Source organism: Rhinoraja longicauda, chromosome 10 (genome assembly GCF_053455715.1).
Source record: "Rhinoraja longicauda isolate Sanriku21f chromosome 10, sRhiLon1.1, whole genome shotgun sequence".
In the NCBI taxonomy this organism is placed as follows: Eukaryota; Metazoa; Chordata; class Chondrichthyes; order Rajiformes; family Arhynchobatidae; genus Rhinoraja; species Rhinoraja longicauda.
In genome coordinates, this window is record NC_135962.1 from 44,401,507 (window position 1) to 44,427,568 (window position 26,062).

The following is a 26,062-nucleotide window of genomic DNA, read 5'->3' on the forward strand; positions in this document are numbered from 1 at the left end:
AATGGCTCTGACAGCCAGCATGTGGCCTACCACCATACCTGACCCTAACACAGCCTAATGATGGCCAAAGGTGTCAATGTTATTGAATGTTTTGTGAAAATACTGAAAACACATCCGGGAAAAGTTCCCTAATATTTGGCATGAAAATCAAAACAATTGCTCATCGAGTCATAAAGGTATGTAGCACAGAACTGGCCTTTGGCCCAACTTGTCCGTGCCGACCAAGTTGCCTAACTGAACTAGCCTCGTTGCGTACATTTCTCCCACGTCCCTCTCAACTTTCCCTATCCATGTACCTGTCCAAGTGTCTTTTAAATATCATAGTTGTACCGGCCTTTACCCCTTCCTTTGGCAGCTCGTTCCATCTAAGCACCATCCTCTGTGTGAAAACCATGCCACTCTGAATCCTTCCCCTCTCAATTGAAACCAATGCCCTTTTGTTTTAGACTGTCATATCTGGAGGAAATGGTTATTCACCTTATTTATGCCCTTCATGATTTTATAAACCTCTGTAATGTCACGCCTCAGTGGTTGATGCACCAGGGAAACACTTCACAGCCTCTCATAACTCAATCCCTCCGGACTGGTATCTTCCTCTGAAATCTATTTTGCACCCTTTCCCGTATGTTGATGTCCTTCTTACAGCAGTGTGACTGCAACTGCATGCAGTACTCTAAATGAGGCCTTACCAACGTCTTGAACAGCTGTAATATGATGTCTCAACTCCTGTACTCAATACCCTAACCAATGAAGACAAGCAGGCCAAGTATCCTCTTCACCACCCTGTCTACCTGTGTCATCACTTTGATGGAATTATGTGCCTGCACCCCTCGGTCGATCTTTTCTATAACACTCCCAAGCTCCAACCATTTACTGTGTAAATCCTTCCCTGTCTCAGTAGGGTACCTTTGGTGAATGCTGGCTGATGACCTCAACTAAAGCGTAGGGAGGCCATAAGGTCAGAGGTATAGGAGTACAGAGACTCCGAATCTATTCCAGTTGTTGCAATATGAGACAGCAATACCATGTGAGAAAGTATCACTGCTCAAACACATAGGCAGCACAATCCAATAACATTCTTTTGACTTTAAACATTAGAGATACAGCATGGAAACAGGCCCTTTGGCCCACCAAGTCCGTGCCGCCCACTGATCACCCTGTACACTAGCACTATCCGACACACTAGGGACAATTTACAATGTTACCAAAGCCAATTAACCTACAAACCTGTACGCCTTCGGAGTGTGGGAGGAAACGGAGCACCCGTAGGAAACCCACACAGTCACGGGGAGAGTGTATGAACTCCGTACAGATAGCACCCGTAGTGAGGATCGAACCCGGGTCTCTGGCGCTATAAGGCAGCAACTCTACCGCTATGCCACCGTGCCACCCTACTTTCTCTCATGTCATTACTCCTTCTCAAGTCTGCAAAGACATCCAGCAAGGATGAGAAGGGGAATGTGAGGATGTTACTCAGGAAAAAGTAGCAGCTAAGCACCTATAATTGTGTAGTTCATTGGGGATTCAAAATTGTCGTTCAATCACAAGGAAGAGCAACCAATCTATCGAACGTCCATGTGAGTCTCCTATCAGCATTTTGATGGCTTAGAACAAGACAAGCACTTGGGCACACCACGGAATTATATTACGGATAGTGGTATTATCAGGCATTGTACTGGAGATAATGTTATTTATGAAGGGGAAATCATGCTTGACTAATCTTCTGGAATTTTTTGAGGATGCGACAAGTAGAATGGATAAGGGAGAGCCAGTGGATGTGGTGTATCTGGACTTCCAAAAAGCCTTTGAACCACACAAGAGATTAGTGTGCAAAATTAGAGGACATGGTATTGGGGGTAGGGTATTGACATGGATAGAGAACTGGTTGGCAGACAGGAAGCAAAGAGTAGGAATTAATGGGTCCTTTTCAGAATGGTAGGTAGTGACTAGTGGGGTGCCACAAGTCTCCGTGCTGGACCCCAGTCGTTTACAATATATACTAACGATTTAGACGAGGAAATTAAATGTGACATCTCCAAGTTTGCGGATGACACAAAGCTGGGTGGCAGTGCGAGCTGTGATGAGGATGCTATGAGGCTGCAGGGTGACTTGGATAGGTTGGGTAAGTGGACAGATGCATGGCAGATGCAGTATAATGTGGATAAATGTGAGGTTATCCACTTTGGTGGCACGAACAGGAAGACAGATTATTATCTGAATGGTGTCAGATTAGGAAAAGGGGAGGTGCAACAAGACCTGGTGTGCTTGTACATCAGTCACTGAAAGTAAGCATGCAGGTACAGCAGGCAGTGAAGAAAGCTAATGGCATGTTGGACTTCATTGCAAGAAGATTTGAGTTTAGGAGTAAGGAGGTCCTTCTGCAGTTGTACAGGGCCCTGGTGAGATCGCAACTGGAATATTGTGTGCAATTTTGTTCTCCTAATTTGAAGAAGGACATTATTGCTATTGAGGGAGTGCAGCGTAGGTTCACCAGGTTAATCTCCGGGATGGCGGGACTGACATATGATGAAAGAATGGGTTGACTGGGCCTGTATTCACTGGAATTTAGAAGGATGAGAGGAGATCTTATAGAAACATAAAATTCTTAAAGGTGGCAGTGGAGGCCAATTCACTGCACGTTTACAAGAGAGAGTTAAAATCTTCGGAATCAAGGGATATGGGGAAAAAATGTCTTGGGAATCAAGGGATATGGGGAGAAAGGAATCAAGGGATATGGGGAAAAACAGGAACGGGGTACTGATTTTAGATGATCAGCCATGATCATATTGAATATGCTGGCTTGAAGGGCCGAATGGCCTACTCCTGCACCTATTTTTCTATGTTTTCTAAGTGTCTAAAGTATTTGTCAAGAGTGACAAAACACATTTATTTTCACATTGACCTACAGTACTTCCAAGCCACTTCCTATAATTCTTAACCAGTGAATATTTTTTAACAGGTTGTCAGTTTTTGTTTAGATCAGTTTCAGTTTGGTTTACTGTCACGTGTACCGTGTGTGTTTGGTTTATTGTCACGTGCACAGGTACAGTGAAAAGCTTTTGTCGTGTGCTAACCAGCCAGCGGAAAGACAATACATGATTACAATTAAGCCGTTCGCAGTGCACAGATGCATGATGCAAGAATAATAATAATAATAATAATAATAATACATTTATTTTATATAGCGCTTTTCAAGATACTCAAAGACGCTTTACAAAGCAAACAAGACATAAAAACAAACAAACAAACAAAAGATTTGTCCTGACGGAGAAGCGGCGAACAAATAGCGCCAGCTTCCTCTCACGTCAGGGTCCGGCAGTAGACAATAAAGAACACAAGACACACAATTACAATTTAACACAAACAACCATCACAGTGATTGCTATAGGCACACCCTCACTGTGATGGAAGGCAAAGAAAAGTCTTATCTCCTCCTCATTCTTCTCCCGTGGTCAGGCAGTCAAACTGCTGCCTCGAGGCGATCGAGGCTCCCGACTTTTGAAACCCCCGCCGGGCGATGGAAAGTCCCAGGCCGAGCCGAGCAGGCAGATGAAGGTCCTAAGCCCCCACCGGGCGATGGAAAGTGCCGCGGCCGAGCCACGCAGGGCGATGAAGGTCTTGCGAGTGGGTCGATCGAACCTCGCGCTTTGGGGCGGTCGAAGCTGCTATGGCTGGAGCTCCCGAAAGCCGGTCGCCAGCCAGGGACCTGCGAGCTCCCGATGTTGCGGTCTACAGGGCCCACGGCCGAAGCCTCCGAGATGGTAAGTCCAGGCCCTGCGACCGGAGTCTTCGAGGTCGATCCCAGCTGGAGGCCGCCGACTCCACGGTGTTAGGCCGTAGCGCAAACGGAGATACGACACGATAAAGGTCGCATCTCCGTTTAGTTTAGTAACGTTTAATAACGTTTAGTGCAAGGTAAAGCCAGTTAAGTCTGATCAAAGATAGTCCGATAGTAGTTCAGGACTGCTCTGACAATGCTTAGTTTGCAATTCAGTCAAGTTGCAGCTGGAATGCTTTAGGATTTTCATCAGACGGTTAGCAATTAACAGTCAACTGTAATCCAGAGTCTGGGCAGAGAGTTCTCTCTGTACTAGTTTAATGAAGTGTGGTAGCGTGGAAGGCTGTAAACAGCACCTCAAACAATCTCAGATATTCCATCTTGAACGATTTAGGTAATTTCAGCATGAAAATCATATTATCCAAAGCGAGAGTTGCAATCACAGTTTGATCAATTAATGTAAAAGTTAAGTAATAATTCTATATTGAGCACTTTGAAAAAATTTGCAGTTGGAAGCATTTCTAAAGTTAATAATGAACATGCAATTTATGAGCCCAGAAGGGAAAAGCTGCTGTCCATAATATATGTACAGAGACCATTGTATTTATTACTTTATGAATATCATGCAGTGAAGGAAATATATGCCTTGCCATTAAGGCGGGAAGAGTATATGCAAGTATCTGTGGTCTGTTTCCAAATGGATGATGTCTTAAACATGCCTGAACACCAGATGCTCTGAATGCCCTGAACATTTTTGCTGAATCTTTCAGTGAAATATCTCTTTAATTAATATTTAATGATGCATCATCACAACATAGTACTGTCACTTAGGTTAAGTATTCGAGTTCTCTGGTGTGTGAAACCTGCAACCTACTAACAGCCAGTTCTTCGGTCTCTGTTGCCTCTGAGCTAAGGTGAACATGGAAGTATCAGCTTTAACCTAACCCAGATGTGCTATTGTTACACACCAGGTCCTCAGACACCCCCTGTTTTCTAACATACAAAATACAGAAAAAGGCCCTTCAGGACATGAAGCCTGTGCCAAACATGATGCCAAATTAAACTAATCCCTCCATACCCTGCATGTTCACGTACTAATCTCAAAGCCTCTTAAACACCATTATCATACCTGCTTCCACCATCACCTCAGTAGTGTATCCCAGGCTCCTAACACTCTCTGTGTAAAACAAACTTGCCCCCTACATTTTCTTTAAACTTCCCCCTCTCACCTTAAAGCGAAGTCCTCTAGTATTTGATGTTTCTACCTAGGAAAAAGATTCTGACTGTCTACCCTACCCGTGCCTCTCCTCATTTTGTCAACCTCAATCATGTTTCCCATCAGCTTCTGATGCTCCAGCAGAAACAATCCAAGTTTGCCCAACCTCTCCAGAGAGCAATACCCTCTAATCGAGGCAACATCCTGGTATCCTGCTTCTGCACCCTCTCCAATGCAACTACATCCTTCCTGTAATCGTACAGGTAGAACTGCACACAATACTCCAAATGTGGCATCACCAAAGTTGTAGTATTGATCCAAAGAACATTGAATACCAGCAATCATCAGTGTGATAATGAGCAGGTAGGTGTGGGGAAATTGTTCGTAGCTTTGAACCCATTTATCAGCTAGTGGAAGGGAGTTGGACTTTGTGGGACTCAGTAACTTGTTCATTGATTAATTTCTAGTTAAATCTGTTTTAATGATGTGGATTGAAGGATACGTTTTGTCCAGGAGCAGAGGATATCCCATGTCCTTCAAAATAGGATGTTTTATGTCCAACTGAGAGAGCATAGAAACATAGAAAAATAGGTGCAGGGGTCGGCCCTTCGAGCCAGCACTGCCATTCAATAAGAGCATGGCTGATCATCTAAAATCAGTTCCTGTTTTTTTCCCCCGTATCCCTTGATTCCTTTAGCCATGAGAGCTAAATCTAACTCCTTCTTAAAAACATCCAGTCAATTGGCCTCCACTACCTTCTGTGGTAAAGAATTCCACAGATTCACAACTTTCTGGGTGAAATTTATTTTGCTCATCTCAGTCCTAAATGGCCTACCTTATTCTTAAACTGTGACCCCTGGTTTTGGACTCCCCTAGCATCGGGAACATTTTTCCTGCATCTAGCCTGTCCAATCCTTTAAGAATTGTATAAGTTTCTAGAACCAGATAGGAACTCAGTTTTGTTCACTCATCTGAAATATCATACAGCACTTCTTCAATGAGAAGAAGGGAGGCAGTATTTCAGGGGTGGTGAAGAAGGCAGATTGTTGGAGCGCAGTAATTCTGATCTCCCTTCAATTTAATGGGTTTCCTGATGCTTTGAACACAAGGAGAACTTGTGATGATCTTATAAATGAAACGTACAGAGTTAATATATAATCCTTAAAATTATAAAACCGGTTAAATCGGAAAGTGGTAATCTTATTAAAAAGATAAGATGGGATTTTGTATCCTCGATGCAGTGAGGGTAAAATGAAAACTTAATGGAGAGGTTCAAAAATAAATTTGAACTCTTGTCGTGAGCAGCAAAAGACATGATATGGTGCTTTGAATCCAGTGGAACCAAATTTCCGATGTAGAATGTGTGAATTTTATTGCATTGCATGTTTAACACATGAGACAATGGGCACTCTTTTACCCTGTGGAGCTTTAATGAAGCAAAGGATGTTTGTGGCACCAGTTAAGAAGCATGGATTTATGATGAGTGACATGGCAACCATGCTAAAGATGTGGGTGATTTTCCTCATGCAGTGTTGTTATGTTCCACGATGTACTTCCTGGAAAACGTGGTAAACTAGGTTGAATAATAGCTTTTAAAAAAAGAGAACTGCAACTGGGAAGAAAACTTAAAAAAATCAGGGCTTTGTTCAAAGACCAAGAGAATGAATATACGTAAAGATTTTGCGAGACAGGTGATATAGTCACTTTGGGTTGAATAACAGCAAACTTGCTATTTTTTGGCTTGACGTGTGTTGATTCTTTTACAGTTTTCGTTCTCTATAAATCAAAATAAAAATTCTGTTGCATGTTGGAGAGCTCCGGGTAAAGCATTAAACTGGTATATTTGGTGATACTGGCCTCCTCAGTACAACACAAGCTGTTGTTCACAATATGTGTGTTGTTATGAATCCTACAGAAATTAAAGCCAGTTCTCTGTCGCCTCAGTTCACTTTGATCTACGCACGATCTTCTCAAAAGGCAGTAGCTGCACTCTTTTTTGATTCCTTTTGTTACCTGCTCACAGTCCACCAGTATTCCAATCACATGGTTACCTTTTTGAATCAATGTAATTTAGTTTTTATTTTATTTTGTTTTCTTGAATATTGAGCAGTTTGGCGTTAACAGGTCAGTCACAGGGCAGGAGGGTGAACTAAAGAATGTGATTAGTTTAGTTTTTGTCTAGAGATACAGCACAGAAACGGGCCCTTCGGCCCACTGAGTCCGCATCGACCAGCGATCGGATCCTCACACACTAACACTATCCTACACACACTCAGAACAATTTACAATGTTACCGTACTGATTAACCTACAAACCTATAGGTTTTTGGAGTGTGGGATGAAACCGGAGCACTGGGAGGTCATGGGTAGAACGTACAAACTCCGTACAGACAGCACCCATAGTCAGGATCTAACCCGGGTCTCTGGCGCTATAACGCAGCATCTCTACCGTTGTGCAACCATGCTGCCCATTACCGACGTTGCTGTTGTGATGTTGAAGTGGAAAATGTATTAGCTTTACCTTCATGATTTTCACTGACAAATAATCGGAGGTCATTGCATGCGAAGTCGTTCAAATCCAAATTATTGCAGTTCATGCTTGCAAGTGGAATTAGCAGTTTGCAGTCTCCCTGCAGATTTAAGTGCCCTATTTTTGTCCATTGCAGACTGCAATAAGCACAGCAAAATGTTATGTTTGCCACATAAATTAAGCATCTTTTTTGTTCTTATCATCGATCTGTTTTGCTGTTCAAACCATCATCAATCAGAATCTCATTGCAATGTTCTGATCAATTTCAGAACTTTCCCTGAGATCGATTCTGAAATACAAAAAGAGCTGTCATTTACTTCATTTGGATATTTGGTTGTGTTGTTTCCTAGGCAATATGGAAAAAAGAGAATAGACTTAATCGAGTAACACCCAGACTGCAAAATGAGTTGCTTCTGTAATTCTGGCGAAATGGCTGCAATGTCAGAATTTCTGGAAAAATTCAGCATACATTTTGCCAAAGAAAAATGGGATCAGCTGTTCTACTTTAATAGGCTTCCCATTGAGGAAGGCCATGAGGATCTTGGCACTTACAACAGTTCCTTACTTTCTCTTGCCAGAGAGTGATAAACACGAAACTGACCAGTCTGAAGAAGGGTCTCGACCCGAAATGTCGCCCATTCCTTCTCTCCTGAGATGCTGCCTGACCCGCTGAGTTACTCCAGCATTTTGTGTCAGCCCGAAACTAAACATCAGTTTGGTTTGCATCCCATTGCTATCCAAGATATTGAGGAAGGTATACAGCCACGTGGGAATTAGTGTGTAGGAAGGAACTGCAGACGCTGGTTTACACCGAAGATAGACACAAAATGCTGGAGTAACTCAGCAAGTCAGGCAGCATCACTGGAGAAAAGGAGTCGGTGACATTGCGGGTCGAGACCCTTCTTCAGTCTGAGAGTCTGTGGAAAGGGAAATGAGAGATATAGATGGTGATGTAGAGAGATATTGAACAAAATGAATGGAACCGTCACCTATTTCTCTTCTCCATAGATGCCACGTGGGAATTAAGTCTGCCAAAGCCTGCAGTGATCTGGAAAGCAGAGTTTAAACACCACCACTTAGGTGGAAATGGATTTCTTGAAGTGAATAATTCAAGAGACGGAGTTTCTTCCCACAGGCCATCAGGACTGTTAACTCTCATATCACCAGGGACTAATTTAAATTTACTGTATTAATTTTTTTTTTGTGTGTTAAAATCTTTCTTTTTTTTTCTATTCTGTTTTGTAGTTTAGCACAATCCGCAGGCGTTGCCACTTTCATTTCACTGCACATCTTGTATATGTATGTGACAAATAAACTTGATTTGACTTGACTTGACTTGAATAATTCTGGAGAATAAAACCAGTATCAATAATAGCACCCACAGAACTACTAGATTGTCATAAAAGCTTACCTAGTTCACCAGTGGTGAACGGTTAAAGTAATTTTCCATCCTTTACCATTCTGGCCTGTATTTGTCTACAGACCCACCTGTGTAATTGACTTATGACTGCCATTTGCAATGACCAAACATTCGGGGGGAATTATGGATTGATATGACATGCTGGACTTATAAGCAATGTATCCATTCTGTGAATAAAGAAACAGAAAAGATAAAATGTAAATAACTGTTGGGCTGTAAAATAACTGACCAAACCAAAATTAGTACAGCTGAGACTGAAACTGAATGAAGTGTCATGGGTGTTTTTTATCAATAGACGATATTGTCCAACAAAATGGTTTAAATCATAAGTGATAGGAGTACAATTAGGCCAATCAGCCCATCAAGTCCACTCCATCATTCATTCATGGCTAATCTATCTCTCTCTCCTAACCCCATTCTCCAGCCTTCTCCCCATAACCTCTGACACCTGTACTAATCTATCTATCCCTACCTTAAATATACCCACTGACTTGGCCTCCACAACCTTCTGTGGCAAAGAATTCCACAGATTCACCACCCTCTGACCAAAGAAATTCCTCCTCATCTCCTTCCTAAAAGAATGTCCTTTAATTCTGAGGCTATGACCTCCAGTCCTAGACACTAGTGGAAACATCCTCTCCACATCCACTCTATCGAAGTCTTTCACTATTCTGTGCGTTTGAATGAGGTCCCCCCTCATTCTTCTAAACTCCAGCGAGAACAGGCCCAGTGCGGTCAAACGCTCATCATATGTTAACCTACTCAATCCTGGGATCATTCTTGTAAACCTCTTCTGGACCCTCTCCAGAGCCAGCACATCCTTCTTCGGATGTGGTGCCCAAAATCACTTTACAATTGTTTAAACCAACTGGGTACCTAAAATGTTCCAGTCTTGGTTTTATCTTTATGGCATGAGCCAAGGAGCCAGATGATTTTTCACAGATTAAGGACTTTGTTCAAAACTTTCAAATTTCTAATAATTATTCTTCTCTGCTGAGAATTTTCAACAAAAGAATTGAAAACACTTGATAAAATTGTTCCAAGTAACAAAACACCAGAAATTTTGGAAATGTGAAATAACAAAAAATGCTGATAATACACAGTAGGTCAGGCAATTTGAGTCCATGAAGAGTGGGTAGGGTAATGGTAAAAAGACAGGTTGCATCTTCTATGTGTAGCAGAGATGAGATTAAAATTATCCTTACTGGCTGTTATCATTTTAGTCTTGTCCAAATTGTGCAGGTGCCTTGGCAACAAGAGGAATTAGTTCCATATTCTTTGTGAAATAGCGGTTTATAAAATTCGAAAAGATAGCGAGCTCACCAAAATGTAACTGGCAGCACATTAGAGCGGACCTCCTGAAGTTTAGTTTAGTTTAGTTCAGTTTATTGTCATGTGTACCGAGGTACAGTGAAAAGCTTTTTGTTGCATGCTAACCAGACAGCAGAAAGACAATACATGATTACAATCGATCCATTTACAGCGTATAGATACAAGATAAGGGAATAACATTTAGTGCAAGTTAGAGCCAGCTAAGTCCGATCAAGGATAGTCCGAGGGTCATCAAAGAGGTAGATAGGTTCTGACATGAAACGTCACATATCCATAATCTCCAGGGATGATATGATGCCTGACCCACTGAGTTACTCCTGCACTTTGTGTTTTTCCTTGGCAAATCAGAATCTGCAGTTCTTTGTTTCTACCTCCTGAGTTCACTGATGTGTTTTCAGGCAGACCTAGCCAGCAATTGTCCATCGAAGAATTCCGCTGATGTCCATCCACCCGCATTGCCAAGATACCTCATAGAAACATAGAAAATAGGTGCAGGAGTAGGCCATTCGGCCCTTCGAGCCTGCACCGCCATTCAATATGATCATGGCTGATCATCCAACTCAGTATCCCATACCTGCCTTCTCCCCATACCCCCTGATCCCTTTAGCCACAAGGGCCACATCTAACTCCCTCTTAAATATAGCCAATGAACTGGTCTCAACTACCCTCTGTGGCAGAGAATTCCACAGATTCACCACTCTCTGTGTGAAGAAAAACGTTCTCATCTCGGTCCTAAAAGACTTCCCCCTTATCCTTAAACTGTGACCCCTTGTTCTGGACTTCCCCAACATCGGGAATAATGGAGCAGGGATCAGTACTCCTGCATTTCCAATTCTAACCTGACTTTTTCAGTTGGTTTCCTCGTTCTTCTTTTTCCAAAAGTCTAGCAGTTCATTTGATTATCTGATTGACCTATTTGATTTTAATTAATTCAAAGTTACAGCATATATTGGTTGCTAACAACATAGATCTGAAGCTTCATTACCAGTAGATTAGTGGCTAAACTTGATTCTGCAAGTTAAAAGTTGAAAATTGCACTACTAAGACTTGGAGTCATTGAGTCATAGAATGATACAGTGTGGAAACAGATCCTTCGGCCCAACTTGCCCACACCAGCCAACATGTCCCATCTACACCAGTCCCACCTGCCAATGTTTGGTCCATATCCCTCCAAACCCTATCTAACTGTTTCTTAAATGTTGGGATCGTCCCTACCACAACTACCTCCTCTGGCAGCTTGTTCCATACATCTTTGCGTGAAAAAGTTAGCCCTCAGATTCCTATTAAATCTTTCCCCCTTCACCTTAAACTTATGTCTTCTGATCCTCGATTGATCTACTCTGGGCAAGAGACTCGGTGCATCTACCCAATCTGCTCCTCTCATGATTTTATACACTTATACATTTTATACACTTACATCTTTTCTGTCTGAAATAATCTTTCTTCTGAGGACATAGTTCCTATTTACATATTTTGTACCCTAATTAAGTTCTATTTTACTAAAATTAGGGCAAAAATATCGTTCTCTTCACACAATCATTTGTGCCATTCATGCCTTTGGTTCAATTTAATAATTTTAACAATATACTAAAGTCGTTTTTGCCTCTACATTTTTCCATGATTTTTTTCCATTATAAAGTTATGTACACCTTCGCATAACAGTGCAATTTTACCTTTTTCACAAGTCGTGGGACTGAATGTTATGTACAATTTGTTATGTACAGAATGTTATGTACAGTTGCACATAGGGACTGGCTCTCCTCTGTGTCCAGTTGTTTAATTTTACAAACTGTTAGTGCTTGTGCTTAGAGCGTCGAGCAAATGTCCAACCATGGAGTAGGTGGAAATTGTATATGACCTTGGTTTCCATTCACAACTGTAGACAATGGTATAATGTTGCTATACTCCTGATGGCATGTGTGAAACATAACGTGTTTCATCAAGAGTAAGCCTGTTTCCGTTATGTTTTTAGCCACATTCTCTAATACTTTTTTCGCTCTGTGCCCGGCCAAGAAAAGAATCAGAGAGCGTGACTAAAAAACGACAAAAGTCCATTGTGTGCTTTATAAAGATTATTGCTCTCATTAGGGGCAGCACGGTGGCACAGCGATAGATTTGCTGCCTTACAGCGGCAGAAACTCAGGTTCAATCCTGACTACGGGTGCTGTCAGTATGAAGTTTGTACGTTCTCCCTGTGACTGAGTGGGTTTTCTCCGAGATCTTCGGTTTCCTCCCACACTCCAAAGACGTACAGGTTAGTAGGTTAATTGGCTTGGTATGAGTGTAAATTGCCCCTGGTGTGTGTGGGATAGCGTTAATGTGCGGGAATCAGTGGTCGATGCGGACACGGTGGGCCGAAGGACCTGTTTCCGCAGTGTATCTCTAAATTAAACTAAATTTTACTGAAGCTTGTTCTAAGCAGATGTCTCTTCATTGATGTTAATACCAGTCTTCTGCCTCCCTTAATTGCGCAAATAAATTTTCTAATCATTTTGGTACTGCTTTTGTTATGTTACTTAGAATATGCAATCTCTTGTTCTCGCATATCTTGAAAAGAAGTTCCTGAGAATGCTTTTGCAGTCTTTGATGTATGTTGTTCTATTACAGCTATCCACGAATTTCCAAGTGATTTGTTTACCAATAAGGAAAGGCAACAAGGAGGAGTATTACTTCATATAACAGGAGTAAGTACAATTACACACATTTTCAGTTGAGTCTGCTCCATTGGCATATTCATTGCCTGTGTTTTTTTTAAAAATTTACAATATGTTTTGTAGTTAAAATAGCTACAAACAAAGGAAACAAGTTTTATTCCAAGACAAAATGCGACTTTCTATCCAATTTTTACTTCATAAAGATAGATAAGAATATAAGAAATAAAAGCAGGAATGGCCATTTTGAACTCCATATCAACTTCACCATTCAATCAGTTCATGGTTGATCATGAACCTCAGGCACACCAGCCCAATGTCTTTGGATTTTCTTAATGTCCAAAACGCTAATCAAATGTTATCTAATACTGAAAAATACATAAATTCTGACTTGCTATGAGAAGTTTCATTTGGAAAGAGATAATGAGATAATCATTTGTAATTATTAAGTCTGTGCCTTCAAAGGGACTCATAAAACTGTCCATGTTATATTTTAAATAATTGAAAGATTAATTGCTAGGCTTAAGAAACCGTTAAGTCATTGACACTATTTAGCTGCGTACGCCTGCACAAATATGAATGAAAATTGCCTTGTAGGCACATGCTTTGCATAGTGCACAGGGAAGGAATGATATCCAGCACACAAGTGTATCTCTAAAGCCACTTGGCAGATAGCACACATTAAGTTAAATAAATATCTAGTTAAAGATCATTTCCACGAGGCCAAGTCAATGGATATTTTTAAAGCAGAGATAGGAAGATTCTTGATTAGTACGGATGTCAAAGGTTTTGGGGAGAAGGCAGGAGAATGAGGTTAGGAGAGAGAGATAGATCAGCCATGATTGAATGGCGGAGTAGACTTGATGGGCCGAATGGCTGAATTCTGCTCCTAACACTTATGACCTTATTTCCATTATCTGAGAAACCTGCAAATGATGCCGTTCCATTTCCGTCAGATATCATATCAACACAGCACATTCATAACCACGGAAAGATCATCAGGCTTACCTAAGGCCGAGCACCGTCCATGTTTTGAACTGCACTACTTCATTATTTCAGGGGCAATTAGGAATGGGCATTTATTGCGAGCTCAGCCCACATCCTTCAAATGAATGTAAGGTTTCCTCCCACACTCCAAAGACGTACAGGTATGTAGGTTAATTGGCTGGGTAAATGTAAAAATTGTCCCTAGTGGGTGTAGGATAGTGTTAATGTACGGGGATCACTGGGCGGCACGGACTTGGTGGGCCGAAAAGGCCTGTTTCCGGCTGTATATATATGATATGATATGATATGAATAGATCCTTTGCCATTTAATGTATTATTCATCATTCAAATTATCCATAAGACTTCCTCCAAGCATCTAAAATGTAAATTATTTTAAACTTTCCACATAACCAGCTGTCTTAACATTTAAGATGAGTGTTTCAGATAGTCTGCTGTGCTGTACTGGCCAACATTAATTTTAATAGTGGCCCATCAGCTCGTTTATATAGTTTTAACCTACTTTTTGTGCTATTTTTTCAGGGTTAGATAACCTTTCATTCTTTGAGATTTTATCTGCCACCATTTCACATGTAAAACATGTCCCTGTGTTCCTTGTGTTTTCCCAGCTCTCACACTGGAGAGCAAATCAAAAAATATACCTTATTTTCTCGAAATAAATTAGCTCCTTTAATTATTGCATCAGCGTGGTTCACAGGGACTCATAAAAAAGTTATCCACGTTATTTATTTTTGGTAATTGAAGAAAGATGAGCTGTGTCAGGCTCAAGGGAGGTTAAATGGCCTATTGTTTCTATTAGATTTTTAAATTGCTTTGCTGCGTTATCTGGGTCCTTCCTTAATCTTACTGTGCTGACTCTGTTCTCTTCACATACAGTAATATACACCGATGAACCAAAACATAATGACCACTGACATTGATTATCTTGTTACAATGGCACCTGTCAAGGGGTGGGATATATTAGGCAACAAGTGAACAGTCAGTTCTTGAAGTTGATGTGTTCGATACAGGAGAAATGCTACAGATTCCAGTATCTGCAATCTCTCATGCCTCCACTTGTGAACAGTTTGCTTATTTGCTCCATTGTTGTCTTTTGTGAATACCGCGCGGAAAACAGAGAGCTTTGTTTTACTTTTCTTTAATGGAGAATCTCTCACTTCCACTGATGATGGAATCTTTGAGTAGGGTCAGGCTGTGTGTTGTAGATAAGGCTGTTTATGCATTGGCCAGTTGAGGACATAGAGAAAAGAACTTCCGCATCAGTTGAGCATGAACATCTCTTGAAACCATCAGCAGACTGACTTCAGGTTACTGTAGTATAACATTCACGGCTGCTTTTACAGCTGCCAGTTTCTTTTATCTCAAGCTGATCTTTAAAACTGCTGAAGGTTTTTCTCAAGCACTCTCACATTGCATTAGATGCTATGTGAACTCCCAATTCCTTCCACTGGCCCAGTAGACCAATGTCTTATAATATGGGAGAGAATCTGAGAACAAAGAGGGACCCAGCGGTGGACCGCCAAGAGTAACCCAGCAGACGGGCCGCCGAGAACTAAGAGGGACCCGGCTGGGGGTGACCAAGAACAAAGAGGGACCCGGCAGGCCATCTCTGGCCACCTGCGAGAAGATAAGACCACTAAGAACTTTTGAAACTTTGTCGGCGCCAGAAATATGGCAACACTTTGTGTACTGCCTAGGTGAAGTCTGCTGTGCGATTTTACCAGATTATATGCAAAAACAAAGAATTTCACTGGACCTAGGTACATGGAGAACAAAGTTTCATTGAGATCTTTAACAGGACCTTGTTGTGCTGCAGCTGACTTCTGAGAATCCTGTTCTTCAAATATCTTCCCGGCATATTTCCTCAAATATCTATTTAAGTTATGAGATTTCTATTGTTTCACCTCAACCCCATTGTAGTCATTGGACTTTGTCCATGGAACTGATGTTCCACCTTGCTGAGAAGTATATTCTGTACTCGATACCTTCACTCTACCTATTGTATTTGAGATTGACTTGACTGTATTTATGTATAGTTTTATCTGATCTGGTTATCCCTGTCCCTCTCGTTCCCCACCTGACCTCACCCACCATTGCACCCTTTCCCCACCTGGGTTCACCTATCACATGCCAGCTCTGAGCCAGCCCACTCTCCCCTCCCCACTTTCAGTCCAGGGCAAGGGTCTCGATTCAAAACCTCGACTGTCCCACTGAGTTCCTCCGGCAGATTGTTTTGTGCTTAACATTTTGTTCGCTTGCCTAATTATTTGCTGTTCACATTAGTCTTTTGTGAATCATGCATTAGGACACCCAGTTCTTACTATATCTCAGCGCTCCACGGCTTCTTGCCAAATAGATGGGGGGGGTTTTTCATTCCAAAATAGACAATTTTATTTTCCCACATTCTATTCCATTTGCCAACTCTTTGCCCACTCTACTCTCTTAATTAGCTTTGTGTCATCAGTAAATTTAGCAATCGTACCTTGAGTGCCTTCATCCAAGTCATTTATATATATAAACCGTGTGGCACATCACCCTCAGCATCCTGCTGATGAGAAAAAGATCTCTTTATGCCTGTTTCTATTTCCTGTTCGGCTCCGTAGAAGGGTCTCGACCTGAAATGTCACCCATTCCTTCTCTCCAGATGTGCTGCCTGTCCAACTGAATTACTCCAGCTTTTTGTGTCTATCTTCTATTTCCTGTTTGCCAGGCAATCTTCCATCTGTGCCAATATTTTACTTCTTTCACCGCGAGATTCCCAGAGTGCCGCAGCCTGCAGCAGGTAGTGACTGAGGTGGACTCTGCGGCCGAACGCAAGACCCGGTGGACCGCGGCCTACAAGGGGAGGCCGCTGAGCCGACCGCTGCTCGGAGAACCTGGCGGACCACGGCCTGGATGGGGGGAGCCGCTGAACCGTCCTCTGCTCGTCCTCCAAAGACCAGAGACCAGGAGGATGGAGCCGGTGATGACACTGGACGTGACCGACGAGAAGTGAGGCCGGTAGGATAGGAGAGGGAACCGGGGTTTGGCCTACCGGCCCCACCTGGGTCGCTGCGAGAGGCTCTCCGGAGGCACAAAGGTGGACGGGCGAGGAGAGGGACGCCAGTTCACAGATTGATCCGTACATCCAAGGGAAGACGACAACTGGAGGCCCGCGGAAGCCCGGGGCATGCCTGGAAAAGGCACTGCTCATAATATCTAGATTGTGGAGTGGACTTTGAAAATGGCACCCAAACGTGGTGGTGCTTTCATGCAGGAACAATTTCACTACAATTTGCTAATCGGGGATGTGCTCAGGTATGACAATAAGCTACTAGACTGTTTGTAAAAAAAAAGAATCTCAGTGTGTGTTTGCACTTTGCACATGTGATAATAAAAGCACCATTGAGCATTTATTTTCCACATTTATCTATGATATACAAAATCATTACTTTCACCACCCTTGGAAGAAGGGCGGCACGGTGGCGCAGCGGTAGAGTTGCTGCCTTACATTGGATGCAGCGCCGGAGACCCGGGTTCGATCCCGACTACGGGTGCTGTCTGTACGGAGTTTGTACGTTCTCCCCGTGACCTGCGTGGGTTTTCTCCGAGATCTTCGGTTTCCTCCCACACTCCAAAGACGTACAGGTATGTAGGTTAATTGGCTTGGTAAATGTAAAAATTGTCTCTGGTGGGTATAGGATAGTGTTAATGTGCGGGGATCACTGGTCAGCGCGGACTCGGGGGGCCGAAAGGGCTTGTTTCCGTGCTGTATCTGTAAACTAAGAAGAACACTCCAAGACCCACAACCCTCTGAGGTTTTGATATGGAGTCACTGATAATTGATAAAATGACCGAGCCTGGTGGACCCAATTGTTACCTGTGGGTATAACGTCTGGTGACTGTACAGTTCACCCTTCCTTGCGTCAGAGATTCACCCGTTGCCCGTTCAACAGCTGCCAGTGTATGCTGGCAACTGACCAGGCAACCTTTCCTGACCTCAGTATCTACGTGGCTGAGAGCTCTTACTTTTAAGGTAGAACTTCAACTTTCAAATCTTCACAACACTTGCTTTTCTATTGTTGAGCCAAGCTGACGCCATGTTGATGTAAAATGGCAGGTATGTACGGACGACAACTGCACAATTGCACACACCACGAGACACAGTTAGTTAGCTCTGTCTGGATCCCATCCCTTGGTTCCATAATTATCGGAGTGTCTGCTTGTGCTATTGAATTCATCAAACTGCTTCTCTCGCAAAATGGCAGTTCTCAAATCATTCTTGTTTACTTGCTCTGTGCTCAGGCTCAGCTCTATGTTAACACAGCTCTATTTCTCACATTCACTGACCAGCTGTTGACCATATGGCTTTTCTTCACTGTTCTTTTAAAAAAAAATAGTTCCAGCAACTCTTAACCAGTCACATTGTCTCCTCCAAACCCAGTGGAATGTTTAACATAGACAGGCACAAAGTGCTGGAGTAACTCAGCGGGTCAGGCACCATCTCTTGAGAAAAGGTATGGGTGCGGTTATGGGGTTGGATGCTTCTTTAGACCGTGCTGAAAAGGGTTCTGACCCTATCGTCACCCATCCTTTCTTCTCCAGAGATGTTGCCTGGCTCGCTGAGTTACTCCAGCACTTTGTGTCTATTGAACTTTCTGAAGAAGAGTCCCAAGCCGTAACATCACCCATCCTTTCTTCTCCAGAGATGCTGCCTGACCCGCCGAGTTAACCCAGCAGTTTGCATCTTTCCTTGGAAAACCTGACATCTTGTCCCCGGCTACACACGGCTCCTAGAATGGATGTGGGTGTTGAGTTTGGAGACAGTGAGCCTGTTCTCTGTCCAGCAATGTGCACCGTATGTGGCTTTGGTCACTCTCATGCCTTGCTGCTCTTCCTTCAATAGTTCAATATTTCCTAACAACAATGGCAGTGCTTCGAGTGTGGGTGCACCCAAGAAGCTTTGTGATAATTTAATTGATGAAAGATGGCATTAGTCATGATTAGGTCATGCATGTTGCACAGTCTGTGGCAGCAGGCCATTGCTATCACATTTTCCAACTCCATCTTTGCCAATATTTCCTCTTCAAGGAAAATAGAACAAGGGATTAGTGCGGGTGTCAGAGGGAATGGGAGAGAAAGCAGGAGAATGAGGGTGAGAGGGAAAGATAGATAGATCAGCCATGATTGAATGACGGAATAGACTAGATGGGCTGATTGGCCTAGTTCTGCTCCAATAACCTAGGAAGGGAGGGGGGGAAGGGGGGGGGGGAGGGGAGGGGCATGGTTTATGAATAGGGGTGGTCCATTTGAGCTGGAGTTGAGGAAGAATTTTAAATGGGCATTGAAGGCCAAACCATTAAGTATATTCAGGACTGAGACAGATACATTTTCAAATAAAAGGTGAGTCAAAAGTCAAGGAGCAATATGAATCCTGGGGGTAAATTTTTTCACACAAAGGGTGGTGGGTGTATGGAACAAGTTGCCAGAGGAGGTAGTTGAAGCTGGGACTATCCCATCGTTTAAGAAACAATTAGACAGGTACATGGATAGGACAGGTTTGGAGGGATATGGACCAAGCACAGGCAAGTGAGACTAGTGTAGCTGGGACATTGGTGGGCGAGTTGGGCCGAAAGGCCTGTTTCCACTGTATCACTCCATGACTCTATGACTTTATGAGAGTGGGCAGGAGTCTAAAGTTGAGACAAAGAACAGTTTATCCATGAACTAATTGAATGCTGGAGCATTCCTAAGGTGCTGTATGGTCTAGTCTTATATTCATATGTGAGCCATTCCCGCAAGCGTTGAAGTGATCCCTCGCCAGATAGCACACATACATGCATGTGCCTTTGTGCACATACCTGAACTCTGGATCATGTGTGTATGTGAGGCCACAAAATTGGCAAACTGCTCAATGTCAACCTTTCATGAGTAAAATGCTGCTAAATGTGGGTATTTAGGTCCTCTTAATGCAAGTTATTAAAGGGATGTGGATTATTATGACTAAGTTGAAAGGTTGCTACTTGTTTTGTTTATTTGTGACTTCCACTATCCACACTATTTTAAAAAGAGATATCAGTTCATATTATTCAACATTTTTCTGTGCAAAGAAATGGAACTCCGAATGCATTCAATATAAATCACAACAAGCAACCTCACGGCAGTTTACAATGTGAATTATGTCTCTCGACCTTGGAATTCCTGTAAAGAAATGTGTTACATCAAAATATGCTGCTCTTTGTCTGAACGTTTGGTGTATCTTTATCGTTGAAATAAACTGATTTGTTTTTCTGGCGTTGAGAATGTCAGGAGTTAATTAACATTATCCTGCTGGCATGGATAGGGTGATTGATAAAATAGGTAAGGCGATCAATTCTCAAAGACAGCAACAAACACTGTTCACCTCACCAATCAAAGATAGAAAAGCCGACAGTTACTAAAAATAAATGCTGCTTCCGTTTGTTGACTTCTGGCTGAGAGAACTGACTAGATCCTTTGAGACTTCTGGATGTGTGTATTTATTCCTGTGCTCCCAAGGTTAGCTATTGCAATGTTTGGGGCTTTTTGTATAACATACATGCATTACCATTTGGTATAGTGTTACGATATGCAATTTTCCTGAACTGTAATTATTTGGAATAAATTTATTTTTATACTCCAAAGTTTTATTATGTGAACATATAAATCCATAATTCCCTGTGTGGATTCTCTCAGTACTCCACACATTTCAGCCCGTGAGCTTGTTTCTCTTGGTTTATTTTTGGCACTAAAGTTGAATCTGGAAAGGGATCTTCAGGGCTCTTCAGTTCACTGTCTATCCAAAGTGAATTTGAAAAAGTCCTTTGTGAGTATCTTCTTTGGCTGACCTTTTCCTTCAAACTACAATGTTTCACTGGAAAAGAACAAAAAATGTATCCAAATGGTGATGTATTAGCTTTGGGAGCACAGCTAAGCTGCCAGACACTGAATTCTAAAGGTACGCATGCTGACTATTTCATGCACAGGGACTGCCTCGGAATACTCCAGCTGATGTCAGACATATCAATAATACACCGAGAGAAGCTGAATGCTGTTGGCTTTACACCTAGTTCTGCTCCTATGTCTTATGGTCTTATACAGGGTGTCAAAGGTTACGGGAAGACGGCAGGAGAATGGTGTTGGGAGGGAAAAATAGATCAGCCATGATTGAATGGCGGAGGAGTCTCAAAAGGCCAAATGGCCTAATTCAAAGGTTGCGGGAAGAAGGCAGGAGAATGAGGTGGAGAGGGAAAAATAGATCGGCCATGATCGATTGGCGGAATAGACTCGATGGGCTGAATGGCCTAATTCTGCTCCTATGTTCTTATGATCTTACCATCAATAACATAGAATGTACCTATATGTTTGGTTCCTTCTTGTTGCCTTGGTTTATCATTGGCATGGAAAAGGAAACTGATAAATTAGTTAACTAATAAACTGCTTCTCGGTAACATGAAAATTGGAAAAGCCACTCTCCAATATCTCCCAGGAAAAATCCACTTACGGTGTATAACATTTACATTACACGTATAAATGAAGAAAGGGCAATCCCTGGACTGGCCCTTTATGTCTTATGTCAGAATCCTAACAGAAATCAAGTCGAAAACTATTTTTGAGGTAAGGAGAGAAATGTTGAAATCGTTGAATGAAAAAGTATTTTTAGGAAGTCTGACTAGCATTTGTTCTTCTCTATTTACAGGCCATGTATATGTTTTACGCACTGGCCATAGTTTGTGATGACTTCTTTGTTCCAGCCTTAGAAAAGATATGTGAGGTATGTTGAACTGCATGTACTTAACACATTGATAGCACCATTGACAAAGATGATGTCTGAGGCCTATATTATGCAGCAACAATTGATTAAATCCTGGCCTTGATATTGACACCCAGATCCAGTGAAATTAATAAAAACATGTTGCCTCATTCAGAGTATACGTTTGTTTATATTAACCAGAAACATTAAACAGTAGTTGTTTTGATAGATCTGCAGAGATGCATTTTGAAGTCACGTCTTTGATGCATTCTGCCAATGTGTTCCTCTTTGGCATTCACTTCAATGTTGTGGTTCTTAAGAGGCTAATGAGAGCAAAATGGGAAATTAAGATTCTTCCGCATATGGGACGGAAGGTGGCTGGATGGAGTGGGTGGATGGTTAGTTTGTGGATTGTACGCATCTTCTGCTGTTTACACAGGCTCCCAACACCATCTCGAATGTTCCTTCTCTATGTTGAGTGCCTGTGGGCTTGAGATTCCTCAGAGTCACTGGGAATGTTGCATGTCTTCAAAGAGCTTTGAGCACATCCTGGAATCTTTTTCTCCGGTAATCTCTGTAATGTATGAAATCCCAAAGGTGAAGGGGGAGATGTAACGTATGCAACGTTTGAATTCGTCATAAAAATGTAAATACAAGCGCCCTCTAGAGGGCAGGCTTTCTATTCAATAAAAAGAGACTACTTGCAGAACTCTTGGGTGCTGGACGCCTCTTGATTGTGCAAGTCACAGTGGGGCCATACCCAGACATTACATGGTGTCAGAAGTGAAGAAATGGCAGGACTCAAGCCACCGGGACCACCCTCAATACAAGGGAACTTAGACAAGAGTATTTAAGGACTGCATAAGGGTGTTCCAGCTGTGCGAGACGGTGACGGAGCTGACGAGTAGGCCAGAAAGGATTCGGTGTGTGACGTTACTTGCTCAGTATGCCGGCCGCTCAGCAGATTTAAGAGGCCTTTCAGTTCCCCTGGAGGAACTTGACAAGATAAAAATGTCAATGAAAGAGGCCCGACCCATCAATGAGAGAGGCCAGACCCATCAATGAGAGAGGCCAGACCTGTCAATGGGAGAGGCCAGACCCATCAATGAGAGAGGCCAGACCCATCAATGAGAGAGGCCAGACCTGTCAATGAGAGAGGCCAGACCTGTCAATGAGGGAGGCCAGACCCATCAATGAGAGAGGCCAGACCTGTCAATGAGAGAGGCCAGACCCATCAATGAGGGAGGCCAGACCCATCAATGAGAGAGGCCAGACCCATCAATGAGAGAGGCCAGACCCATCAATGAGGGAGGCCAGACCCATCAATGAGAGAGGCCAGACACATCAATGAGAGAGGCCAGACCTTTCAATAAGAGAGGCCAGACCCATCAATGAGGGAGGCCAGACCCGTCAATGAGAGAGGCCAGACCTGTCAATGAGATAGGCCAGACCTGTCAATGAGGGAGGCCAGACCTGTCAATGAGGGAGGCCAGACCCATCAATGAGAGAGGCCAGACCTGTCAATGAGAGAGGCCAGACCCATCAATGAGAGAGGCCAGACCCGTCAATGAGAGAGGCCAGACCCATCAATGAGAGAGGTCCAACCCATAATGAGAGAAGCCAGACCCGTCAATGAGAGAGGCCAGACCCATCAATGAGAGAGGCCAGACCCGTCAATGAGAGAGGCCAGACCTGTCAATGAGAGAGGCCAGACCCATCAATGAGGGAGGCCAGACCCATCAATGAGGGAGGCCAGACCCATCAATGAGAGAGGCCAGACCCATCAATGAGGGAGGCCAGACCCATCAATGAGAGAGGCCAGACCCATCAATGAGAGAGGCCAGACCCATCAATGAGAGAGGCCAGACCCGTCAATGAGAGAGGCCAGACCCATCAACGAGAGAGGCCAGACCCATCAACGAGAGAGGCCAGACCCATCAACGAGAGAGGCCAGACCCGTCAATGAGAGAGGCCAGACCTGTCAATGAGAGAGGCCAGACCCGTCAATGAGAGAGGCCAGACCCATCAATGAGAGAGGTCCAACCCATCAATGAGAGAGGCCAGACCCATCAATGAGAGAGGCCAGACCCATCAACGAGAGAGGCCAGACCTGACAAAGAGGGAGCGCCCGACAGGCCCGACCCGCTGAGTTGCTCCAGCATTTGTGTCTATATTCTTGTAGTTTAACATGATTTTTGGGTGTATTTATTCTTGTATTTTAACATGTTTGTTCGGTGTCTTTATTCTTTCAAAATATGCTGAATGAATTGTAAAGAATGGAAGATGCGATCAATGCAAGTTAATGTAAACTCTGCTTATGTTTAAAAAAAAGAATCACGTTATCGAAGTGCAACAAATGATCTTTATTGCTACCGTGGCCTCGAATACCACTTGGTAGGCTGTTGATATTAAGTGTTATAACTAGCGAGCAGTCAGCACCCCGATCGTATTGGCCAAAACATGAGCAATTATCAGGAAAGAAACCTCAAAGGTGAAGGGGGAGATGCAATGTATGCAACGTTTGAATTCGTCATGAAAATGTAAATACAGGAGATTTTGTGGAGACAGTGTTGGTCTTTTATCAGTACCTTCAGATTTAGACTTTAGAGATATAGCGTGGAAACAGGCCCTTCGGTCCACCAAGTCTGCGCCCACCAGTGATCACCCCATACACTAGGGATATCCTACACACTAGAGACTATTTACAATTTTACCAAAGCCAATTAACATACAAATCTGTACATCTTTGGAAAAGCAGAGCACCCAGGGAAAGCCCATGCTGTCACAGGGGGAACATACAAACTCCGTCAAAGACAGCACCCATAGCTGGGATCGAACCAGGGTCTCTGGTGCTGTAAGGCAGCAACTCTACTGCTGTGCGACTGTGTCACCCCAAATATCTGCTGCCATATGCAATCCAGAAATCAAAAGTGTGTAAGGATCACTTATGCATGATAGACTATGTGTTTTGTAGCAGGTCTGAGATCTTGATCTGCAAATACCCTTTTCTTCAATGAAACAAAGGGCACACAGCACCATGGACAAACTTACAGAGCCACCAAACTAACTTGTTCGAACCACGTACCCAGTCTTATTATCACATTTTACTATCATAACATTTAAGAAACATTTAGACAGGTACATGGATAGGACAGGTTTAGAGGGATGTGGACCAAATGCAGGCAGGTGGGACTAGTGTAGATGGGACATGTTGGTCAGTGTGGGCAAGTTGGGCCGCAGGGCCTGTTTCCACACTGTGTCACTCTATAACACGGTGCTGCAGCTACCACAGAGTTGCAGAAGAGTTGGTGTTTGGAAAGTCAAGCTGGTCCTGTACAATCGAAGTTTGGCTGATCGCCTTTGCCTTTAGAAATGAGTTTGTTTGCTTGAGATCACACTTACTTTGAAAACTAAACTCTATCTGCCAAGGCATATAACTCTAATATGAATAATGTAGACATCAACAGCTGGACAGAGTGATTGATAATTCATCAAAAATTATTATAAAATAAACAACAAAAGTGATGATTGAGAAACTATCCTTTGTTTATAATTATCCGCACGTTAACAGATGGGTAGGAACATCTTGAAAAATCACTGCTTTCCAGAAGTCTCAGGGTTGCGAAAGTGTCATTGTGAATCTGAATATTTGTGATATCCAGTAATAACATATTTTTTTATTAACGCAGAGATTACATTTGAATGAAGATGTTGCTGGTGCCACCTTCATGGCAGCTGGAAGCTCAGCACCAGAGCTGTTTGCTTCAGTCATTGGTAATGTCCTGACATAATTCATAAATCTTCTGATACAAATGTAAAATACTACAGTTGCTCTAAATCCAAAATAGAAAATGCTGGAAATGCACAGCTGTTAAGCATCATCTGTGGAAAGAGAAAATAATTAACATTTCAATTACAATGAAACGTTCACTGACCTGAAAAGTTTATCATGATTTTTATTTTTTCTGCCACATGCTGCCAGAGCTGCTGAATATTTCTAGCACTTTAGATTTTTTAATTATGTAATTATTCCTGTATATTGATTACACACAGCAGTTAAACATCCAAAAGCAAGGATCTGTTTATTTGTCTTACTCTAAAATTTAACAACCTCCAACAAGCTCTAAACTACATAGATAGTGCTCTATTATTTGTTTGTTTTTTATGTGTGCATATACATATATATATATATGTATGTATATATATATATACATATAATGTAGGAAAATAACTGCAGATGCTGGTACAAATCGAAGGTATCGCAAAATGCTGGAGTAACTCAGCAGGTCAGGCAGCATCTAGGAGAGAGGGAATGGGTGACGTTTCAGGTCGAGACCCTTCTTCAGATTGATCAATATATATATATATATATATATATATA

At 42.6% G+C, this 26,062-nt stretch overlaps 1 protein-coding gene across 1 annotated transcript in view; it reads left to right on the plus strand.

Annotated features, from left to right (window-relative positions):
- Nucleotides 1-26,062, plus strand: part of slc24a4b (solute carrier family 24 member 4b) — a 223,289-nt gene that overhangs the window by 119,436 nt on the left and 77,791 nt on the right. The window contains exons 3-5 of the mRNA XM_078406780.1: nucleotides 12,883-12,959; nucleotides 21,628-21,702; nucleotides 25,371-25,455. Of these exons, the coding sequence (XP_078262906.1) occupies nucleotides 12,883-12,959; nucleotides 21,628-21,702; nucleotides 25,371-25,455 (237 nt within the window). The remainder of the gene's footprint in view (nucleotides 1-12,882; nucleotides 12,960-21,627; nucleotides 21,703-25,370; nucleotides 25,456-26,062) is intronic.